General features: G+C 51.0%; 1 protein-coding gene across 1 annotated transcript in view; it reads right to left on the reverse strand.

Moving 5' to 3' along the window:
• Positions 1-9267, reverse strand: part of NSD1 (nuclear receptor binding SET domain protein 1) — a 66047-nt gene extending 56780 nt beyond the window's left edge. Inside the window, 2 exon segments of the mRNA XM_050905389.1 lie at positions 8603-8739; positions 8742-9267. Coding sequence (XP_050761346.1) covers positions 8603-8739; positions 8742-9267 — 663 coding nt within the window.
• Between the last annotated feature and the right edge of the window lie 356 nt (positions 9268-9623).

The following is a 9623-nucleotide window of genomic DNA, read 5'->3' on the forward strand; positions in this document are numbered from 1 at the left end:
GGCAGTTGTCACATTAGCCAGAATAGTAAGAAGTCTGAACAGGCGCTTGGGAAAACCAAACAACAAAGTAACATCAGGGCAAGCAGAGGAACTATTAAAAGGGAGATAACCACTCTGCTCCTCGCCCTTCTCACATTAGGCAACAGGCAGGTTTCTATCTTTCCACCAACAGCAGGAGGGAAAGTCATGAATACACTCCTCCAAAACAAGAGGAGCAGGGAAGCTTCAAGCAGAGCTCAGGGTGAGAGCCTCGCCGCATGCTCAGCACCGCAGGCCCTACAGGAGCTGAAAAAAGAAGCTGGAGGTTTCTAGTGTGCTGAGATACTACTGTGCAAGGAATTCTCTGTTCACTTTTTCCTAAAAAATACCAAACCAAAAGGCACCCCCCATCCTTTGGCTAGTATGCAACACTATGTCGGATTGCTCTATCCAACTCAACGCTTCTCATTTCTCACACACAAGTCAAACTCTGCATGTCTGAAAATGAAAAATGAGTCCCCAATGCATTGGTTCTGATGAGTGTCTGAAAGCTAATACAAGTTACACTGTTATTTTATTACCTATAAAACTGATTTTTTTCTGAAGACCACAGCAGCGTGAACGTGCCATCTCCAGCAGCATTCGCAGGTGTCCAATACCATATATAACCCACAGAACTAGTTCCCTACCAAGAACTCACACTAACAAAGCTTTGCTTGGCAACCATACCTGCCGCTTCCTACCCCAGCACTCCACTCACCTGCAGCCCACGAGGAAGAGGATGGAGAAGGACATGGGGAAGTCTCCAGGACTGGACACGTGCTGCCCTTTCCCTGTGGTTCAGCCACTGACAGCACTCCCAAACCACTCCTTTCCCCGACGCCACACACATCACAAGCGGTGCCCCCCCTTCCACCCGCAGACTTGCTGCTTCGCACAGAGCCACGGCAGCAACTCAGCCCCAAAGAGGCAGCAGGCGGATGCGGCTGGCTGCCGGACAAGCCATTCATTTGTGGATTGCACAGCTCCGTCACTGCCGAGGCTACAACCAAGCTAGGCAATGAGCTGAGTGGGTCAACTTAGTACAAACCTGCTGCTCGGGCTGTGCTAGAGACAGAAGTGAAGGTGCCCGGCCAGGGCCAGCCTGCCCTCACAAGTGCTGGGAAAGAGAGATGATACACAAGGACTTTTCTCCTGATTTCTTTTTGCCATTCCTCCAAAGACCCAGGTGAGATAAATCTTGATGCAATCTTAATGGTAACCACAGAAAGTCAGCATGTCAACTTTAACGAGTGCTTTTCCATCTTTCAGTAGAGGCAAAGCACACTGCTGAAATTCCTCCTGGCTTCATCAATGCTTTTGGACACACGAGAGATGGATGAGCACCAAGTCCATCTTTATCTCTGTTGCACATTTAATCACTGCCGCAAAGCTACTGTAAGTAGCCACACTGAAACCAGATTCCTAATTCAACAAGAACAGACAACTTCAGCTGGCACCTGCCAGGGGTGTCAGCCTCTGTCTCCAACACACAGCAGCATCTTCCCCTCTCCTGGGCACTGGAGTCAGGAGCACCCGCTCAGATCAGCCAAAGCAACGCCTGTGCTCCTACCCAGGACTGAACCAGTGGGACACCCAACTCTCCACCTTCCAGTTTGCCTCTGCACGGCACCACAACTCTGCAGGCATGCCAGACTCCCTCGTGCTACCATTCAGCTCCCTTGCTGCAGCTACCTGCTAGGAAGAGCGTGATGTGTTCCTGAGGGAGCCCAAACACACACACCTATGCCCTGCACGTGTCCTCAGTAACACTCCCACTGGCACCCTGTTCCTGCACCACCAGCAAACCTTGCCAACTTAGCAAAGAGGCCCCTATAGTCCCCCAGGCACAACTGCAAGGTCTACACTTGAGCATCTCCAAACCTAAAAAGCACAGGACACACTACCTGCACATGACTGACCTCCCTGCAGGCTAAGCCATGAATTGCTCTTTGCAGCCCTCCCCACAGAGCGGTGGTACGGCAACACCGTTGACCAGTCACAGTCCTGACCCACAGCACACCAAAAAGCCCTGAACCCTCTGCACTAGCACCAAGCCATTTCTTGGATGTCACCACACCTTGCAGTTTCCAACACCAGCTTGACCTTTACTGGTAACACCGGGCTCACACCGACGCATCTGAAAGTAACACTTAAACTTCCAGTAACTATTTCAGCAAAGCAAACTGCAACTGTTACCAAGCATCCTTGCAACACAGACAGTAGCAAGTCAGGCAGGGGATGGCACCCCTGCCTGCTCCAGCAGCAACCCACAGCACAAATGCAACATTACATTTGACTCAACACAAAATTCACACAGGTCAGACACTGCAACTAACATTTGCAATGTGTTCTGTAACTCAGCAGTCTACAAACTCACGGCCGCAGAAAAATAGTCTGATGCCATGAAATTATACGAAAGCAAGCAAGACTATTGTTGATAGGTCTAAATTCACTAGACAAGAGTCTGCACCTGGGAAGTGTTTAGGGGTCCACAAATCAAGAGGTTGAAAACTGCTGCTCTAATTCAAAGCAGACTCTCTTACAGACCTTTTCCACCCATTAACTTGGAAATCCTGGCAATGCCTTAACCACCATAAAGGATTTAACTTCCATTTTACTGGGCAAAGACTGCATTGCACGGCACAGATGGCTCCGTGCAGACGGAACAAAACACAGGTCATATTTTTCTGGTATTAAAAATGGCATTAACTTGATTTTTTTTTTTCCCCCCTAAACTCCCAGGACAAGCCTCCCCTGCTCGGATTGAGTTTCTTTCTTCAGGTGTTTCTATTCCCTGTGCCTTTCTAAATGCCAGAGCAAATAACTGAAAAAACAATCAAAATTACTATATACAAGAAGCTGTCAGTCACAGGCAAGAAAAACAGAACTATATTTTAAGCAACTAGACTGAAAGTTGATCAACACCCATAATACTGATTTTTGAGTTAAGAATGTCTTTTTAAGAAATACTGTCTCAATTAGAACTCAGAAAATACCACTTTTTTCTCTTGAGGCTCAAGTAGCTTGTTAATCATATTCAGAGTTGACACCTCTTCAGTGAGCTACAGATTTGTTCAGTTAACATGGGGAAATTAAAAAAACCCAAACTAATAATTGTTACATATCACATAGTTTAACCCCACTTCTGGGAACAGGGTGCAATGAGGTGCAACGAGAAGCTGCTATACTGCAAGAGGCAATCAACAAATCCATGACTTCATGCAAAACAGAAATATGTTGCCCTGAAGTCAAACACTACTGCTACAGCATCAAACTGAGCCACTACCATTGATTTTAGCAAGGGCTTAGAGGAAGCTGTAACAGCAGAACTACAATCATTGTACTCTCAACAACGTAAGATTTGTTAGGAAAAAAAAAGGTTCACGCTCTGGGAGATGTGCTTTTCCAAAAGAAATCACCAGCAAGTAAATACAGTTAGCAGAGGTAGCAGGCCTTCAGAGGCAGCATGCACCCTAAAAAAGCACCTGTAAAAGCCGATTTTGTTGCTGCTGTTGGCCATTTTTTTCTGTAACAGTAGCAGGCGATGTACTAACTATGCCACACTGTATAAGAGCAGAACTTCACTGCTGAATAGCCGAGTGAAGTCTACACTACTCTGGCAACAATCTTCACTAGAGACTTGAAGTATTTATGACCGTGGACAGTATGTTAACCAGGACAACGCTTGAACAAAGTCTCTCTTACCCAAGCTTTAAAAACAAGTTTTAAATATAGAAAGCAGAAACGACATAGAGGTTTCTGCCATTATATTCAGCAAAACCTCACCTTCAAGACTGTCCAATCTGCAAGAAAATACCTCTGGTTTTGCTATTTGCACACAGACATGTTCAGCTTCAGAGAGCTGCACGGCCCCATATGAACTGTGAAGGCATCGATCATTCAAATTTCACACCACACGACAGGTAGCCAGAACATCCATACTCACTAGAGAAACCACGTTCTTTTCTGTAACATCACATACACAAACAGGTATTTTGCACCTAATCAGCAATACGAGATTAGAGAACAAATACAAATGAAATAAGGAGAGTAAGAGCAATCACAGCCAAATGCTAGAATAAATACTTCCAGGATCCAATCTGCTGTGCAAGAGAGCTCCAGATCCTACAGACTGATCAAAAAACTGCTGTCACCCAAAGCGAGTTGCTCCTCACACCTAGGGTACACTGTCCTGCCATGGCAGCATCTTAACACCCACCCACTCACATCACCACCACAACGAAGAGACAGTGCAGCGCCATCACATCATGAAAGCAGCAAAGTCATTAAGGACCTCAAAAATTTATGGTCGAGCAGTAACACAGCCCAGGACAGTGCCCTAACCGTGGAAAAATCCATTTCTCTGGATGCCCACCATGGCTGAAGTCCTTTGCAGGTAAGTTTAGATCTGCTTGAGAGACAAATGCACTTCAGTACAGGGGCCCGGTGGATGCCAGCAGACTGCACAGCCAGGCAAGATCCAGCTACGTGCTCCTTTCTGAGAAGAAATAAGGTCTTCCAAACTGTGTAAATCTCAGTGGCAGAGAGGGGTGTGCACAAGATCAGACACACAGGGACAGTAGTACACCGAGAGCCTGTTCTCACCAGATGCACGTAGAGGGAGATCGTGCCCACAGGAAGCACAGACAGCCAAACGGAATTAATCTCCCCACCAGGAAGATGTCAACTGACCAAGGAAATTTATGTTCCCTGCTCAAACAAACCACTGCCATGCCTATTGTATCTCAGGGATATAACGTTACCAGTAGTTAGTTACACCTCAAATCAACAGTCTGTAGTGGGAGATTCTTTCAGAAATGTTTATGGGAGTAGCAAGTATCACGTGATGTTGGTTCCTCTATTTTATTTTTAGCGAAGAGAGAAATGGCCCTAGACACGTCAGTTAATAAATGAAGAACCAGAGTAACTCTCACACAGGGAGACAAACACTTGATAACGACAGTACTCTTCCACAGCTGCAGGTTGCAACAGAACTCTGAAGTCCATCACAGATTAATTCTAGGCTTAGAGAGAGGACTTCGCTGGCCTTCAGTACTTTTAACACATTGCATACAGTGTGGTTCTGGTAAAGCAAAAACCTTCCAAGAGCCCTACACACATAGCGTACTCATTCCTCACATCCAGCCACTGGAAGCAGCCATCCTTAGCGATGAAAGATCTGGCTCTGGTTTTCCCTGTACCTCATTTCCTCATTGCCATTACCCGAACATCACACTCCTACAACATGGAGCTAGACAACAAGGAAATAGTATGAGAAGAATGAAAAGCAACATTGAGCGAGTGCCTCACGCGAGCTCCGCACATCCTGCAGCCTGAAGCCATCAGGGTCCCGTGGAAAAAACAGCTCGTGAATGCATAACCCAGGACTGTACGCTGCATAACGTACACGCACCGAGTGGCACACACGTCCTTGAATCCGAAAACTCTCTGCTTCCAAGCGCTTAACTCTGCAAACCAAATTACTCTAACATACTTTGTGGGTAGCAATTAAAAATCAGTAACTGGCAAAGCGAAAGCCAAGTAACATGGCACCTAAAGGTATGTAAAAAAGCAAAACTTCAGCACAAGTTTTCTTCTGTCAGAAACGAGTCCACCTGCTCCAATTCCTCAGCAATCAAGCTCAAGCAAGACCTACAGAACTCAGACCTTATGTGGCTGCACGTGCCCTCCCCAGCGCTGGAGCCTGGGCCCAATTCTCCCTCCAACTCTACAACTTGCAAAGGCCAGGAAAGTGCTAAAGACAAGCTTGTGTCAGGATGGCAAAGAACAAACAGAAAAATTAAAAAAAACCCAACCATCCCTTTCAATTTAAATGGCAATAACCCAACATTAACGCCAAGTGCACAAGGAAGTAAGCCAGCAGCTGCCAGCAGTCACTGTATCATCACTTCTGGAGCAGAAACAAGACCCAAGAACCACTGCTATAATTTCTTCCTCTCCAACACAAAATCTGGCAGTAGCTGCTGGGAGCATGGAGAGCTTCAGTCAACCTTAACTAACATTAACTTGACACTTAAAATAACTTCACTTCAGAATATGCACATCCCTCTTTACAACTGAATGCTACCTAAGCAACCTCTCCCCTGTTTGGGGCAATGTTTGAGTGCAAGGATGCCAGGGCTATTAACAAATCCCGATGCAAAACAATACCTGCCACCACCCCGCCTACCCAGAGGCATTACCTAAATGCTGGACTTTGCATCCCACTAAAGACTAAACCAAATGCTGGCCCTTCTGCTGGAAGCACTCTTGACATTTTGGAAATCAACCTTTTCAAAGGAGTTTGCAATGATCTAGTGAGAAATTCAAAACTTGCAAGGGGCAGACACAGAGGTCCGAGATATATGCACTTTCCTCTTGGCGAAACAGGAAGTTTGAGCAGCAGTGGGCATACTCAAAGCCGTGAGCTTCAAGAATAAAAGCTCTGAGAAAGTCTCGCTGTAAGGTGGAGCCCCATGAGTAGCCCAGCTACGACAAGCCACCCTAAAAACAGCAGTGCAGAACTCCCGGGGGTTTGTGATTGTTGTTTTGGGGTGGATTTTTGTTTTAAGTTTTAGCAGGCTCTCAAAAAAAGTTGATTCCAGTTACCCAAATACAAAAGAGACCAGAATTAAATGCCTACATGAATACATGATCTGAGGAGCAAGCCTGGTTATTTCTAGCTACTATGTCATGTTCAACAATTAAAAGATTTTAACTGTCTCATTGGTAACTTGGCACAGAGAAAAATCCCTATCTCTTCCCATCCCACAAGCAGCAGGGCTAAAATGAAGGACCACTCAGACAACCTGCACTTACTTACTAAAGGAAGAATGCAAGACTCAAGGAGAAATGGATCCCAGGCTGCCTAAAAAAATGCTTTTCTTCTTTGCATTTTTTTTCCGAACACAGCTATGCTTTTGAGTCACCAGAACAATTCAGCAAGGCTAACGTCTACTATGGCAGACAGGAAGGCAGTTTTACTGAAAAGTCAACCCCTTGTTGCATATTCAAATAACAGGCTCAATCACTAAGACAGTTTTGTCACCATACAAGCTGCAGTTCTGTGGAGCACGTCGTAAAGCCACTGATAGCAGAGGCAAGTGTTGTGAAAGTACCTCTGCTAGCTTCTGTTTACAAAGTGAGACCCTCCCACAACCACATCACTGAGCACATGTCTGCTGAGAGATCCCTGCTTTGCTCTGCAAAACAAAGCTAAGTATATGCACAAACCTCAGACCCACAGCAGCCTCTTACACCCAAAGACTAAAGACTGAGTCTCCGCAAGGAGACAGATTCTTCCGAAGGAACACTCAAGAGGATCCGCGACCCAGAGCCAGAGCTGAGCCTAATCGTGCCACAAAAAAATGAAGCTGCTGTCAGCATCTTCCTGAAATCGCCCCTTCCGTGGGCACTCTGTGACAAGTGCACCCCCACCCCACTCCTAGAGCACACAGCAGGAACACTGCATGTTCCCAAATGAACACAGGTGAAAGCAAGTATTTCTCCCCAAGTGCTGCATGCATCAGTAGCATCTGTCCAGCATCAGTGGCTCTACTGAAATTAAAGAGAGCAAGACTGTTTTGATGTCAGCGCTGTCACGAGTTAATTTTCACACCCTGCATCAAGTAATACTTAAAATCCAGAGTATCCTCCAGTAAGGAACCTTAAATTTGCAAAAATATATTTAAGAAATACACCAAAAAACTACTAAAGAACTGCAGGAAATATACATACATATCTGCAAATAAAAAGTCACACTGAAAACCATCCAAAAATTATACTTGCATTCAAAAGCACATGATACAAAAAGTTGAATGCATCTAACTCCTTTCAGAACTCTAAAAGTTCAATCAGTTTTGCTTCTTATTAAGCATACTAGAAAACAAACTAAAGGAATTTGTGAGTGTAGAGAGAAATTAGAAAGAAAAAAAAAAAGTCAGCCTGAATAACAGGCAAGGTTTCCTGCCCGTGAGGTCTGTCAGGCCATGACACAGCCCCTCCCTGGCCAGCGCCAAAGTCTCACAGCTTGGGTACCTCAAGCCAGGCCAGACAAAGAGAGCTGTCTGACAGCATTAAAGCTAGAGCAGGCAGGAGAGGGGAAAGCTCTCCTCCTGCCCTTGTTATCTCCAGGGCACCCAAAAAAAACCTTGTAACAGGGAAAAAACTCCACCGAACTTTGCAGCGATCCGCTGTTCTCGGGCAGAGGGATGGTGCCTCTTACTCCTGAGGGGAGAAACAGGCGCGGGGGGAGCGCGGCTGGCCGCGCCGGGGCACAGGTGCGCGGCAGAGCCCGGTGACAGCCCGCGCTGGCCGGCGATCCCCGGCACGGCAGCCCCGAGCAGCTCCCGACCGCGGGCCCGGGGCGGCCGCAGCGCGCCCCCGAGGCCGGCAGCCTCCCCCCGCGCCTCGGCAGGGTCCCCTCGGCAAGATGGCTGCCCGCCCTCGAGGGTGCCGGCTGCGAGGGCGCCCGGCCCGGCCCCGCCGCACCGCGCCCCGCCGGCCTCCGCCGCAAAATGGCAGCGGCCGCGGCCCCCCCCCCCGCCCGGCGCCCCCCGGCCCGCGCCCCGCCGGTGCTTACAAGCTGCAGGGCCGCCGCCGCCGCGGCGGTAGGCTCCGGCTTCTCCCCGGGGCCGCCGTCCGGCACCGTCGTCGGCACCGGCTCGGCCGGCTGCAAGCGGGGCGGAGACGGGCTGGCGGGGCCCTGCTGCGGCCCGGGCGGCCGCGGCTCCGCGAGCCGGGCTCGGCTGCCGCCTCCTCCTCCTCCCCGTCCGCCGCCGCCTCCTCCTCCTCCTCCTCCTCGTCGTCCTCCTCCTCCTCCGGCGTCTCGGCGCCCTCCTCCTCCTCCGCCGCCTCCCCGCCGTCCCGCAGGAGCCGGGGGAAGGCCAGGGCCCCGCGGGGCGCGTCGGCCGCCGGGCCGGGTCCGTCGGCGCCGGCCGCCGGGTCCTGCGCCGCGGGGAGACGGGGGGGCGGCGAGCCGGGGTCGGGCAGGGCCTCAGCGCCGTCGGCGGCGCCGCCGAGGTACTCGGCGTTGATCATGGAGGCCAGGTCCTGCAGCCGGCGCAGCGGGATGTAGCAGGACGAGGGGTCCTGGCCGTAGACGGGCTTGGCGGCGGCCAGCTGCATGGCGGGCGGCTCGGGGCCGCGGCCCTCGCCGAAGGGGCCGCCCTTGGCCTCGGCGGCCGCCAGCGACGTGCCGAAGGGGACGAGGCAGCTGCGGCGGCTCACTTCGCAGGCCTGCTCCATGCCGGGCCGCGGGCATCCACCTGCGGGCACAGCACAATGGGGTCAGCCCGGCCGCCGCCGCAAAATGGCAGCCGCGCCCGGGGGCCCGCTCCGCTCCGCCGGCCCCGCGCGGGCCGACGCCGCCGTCGCCGCGCTAGGCCCAGGCCGCGGCCCGCCGCCCGGCCCGGCCCGGCCTCGGGCCGCTCGCCTCGCCGGGCGCCGCCGCCCCGCGGGGCGCCGCTCACCTGCGGCCGCCGCGGCCGGCTCGCCGCCTGCCCCCGGTGCGGGCCGAGAAGGAGACGCGCCGACCCGGCCCGGCCAGGCCCCGCCAGCGCTCCTCCGCCGCCTCCCTCCTCCCTCCCCCGCATGCGCGCGCC

The sequence above is a fragment of the Gymnogyps californianus genome, chromosome 14, assembly GCF_018139145.2.
Source record: "Gymnogyps californianus isolate 813 chromosome 14, ASM1813914v2, whole genome shotgun sequence".
In the NCBI taxonomy this organism is placed as follows: domain Eukaryota; kingdom Metazoa; phylum Chordata; class Aves; order Accipitriformes; family Cathartidae; genus Gymnogyps; species Gymnogyps californianus.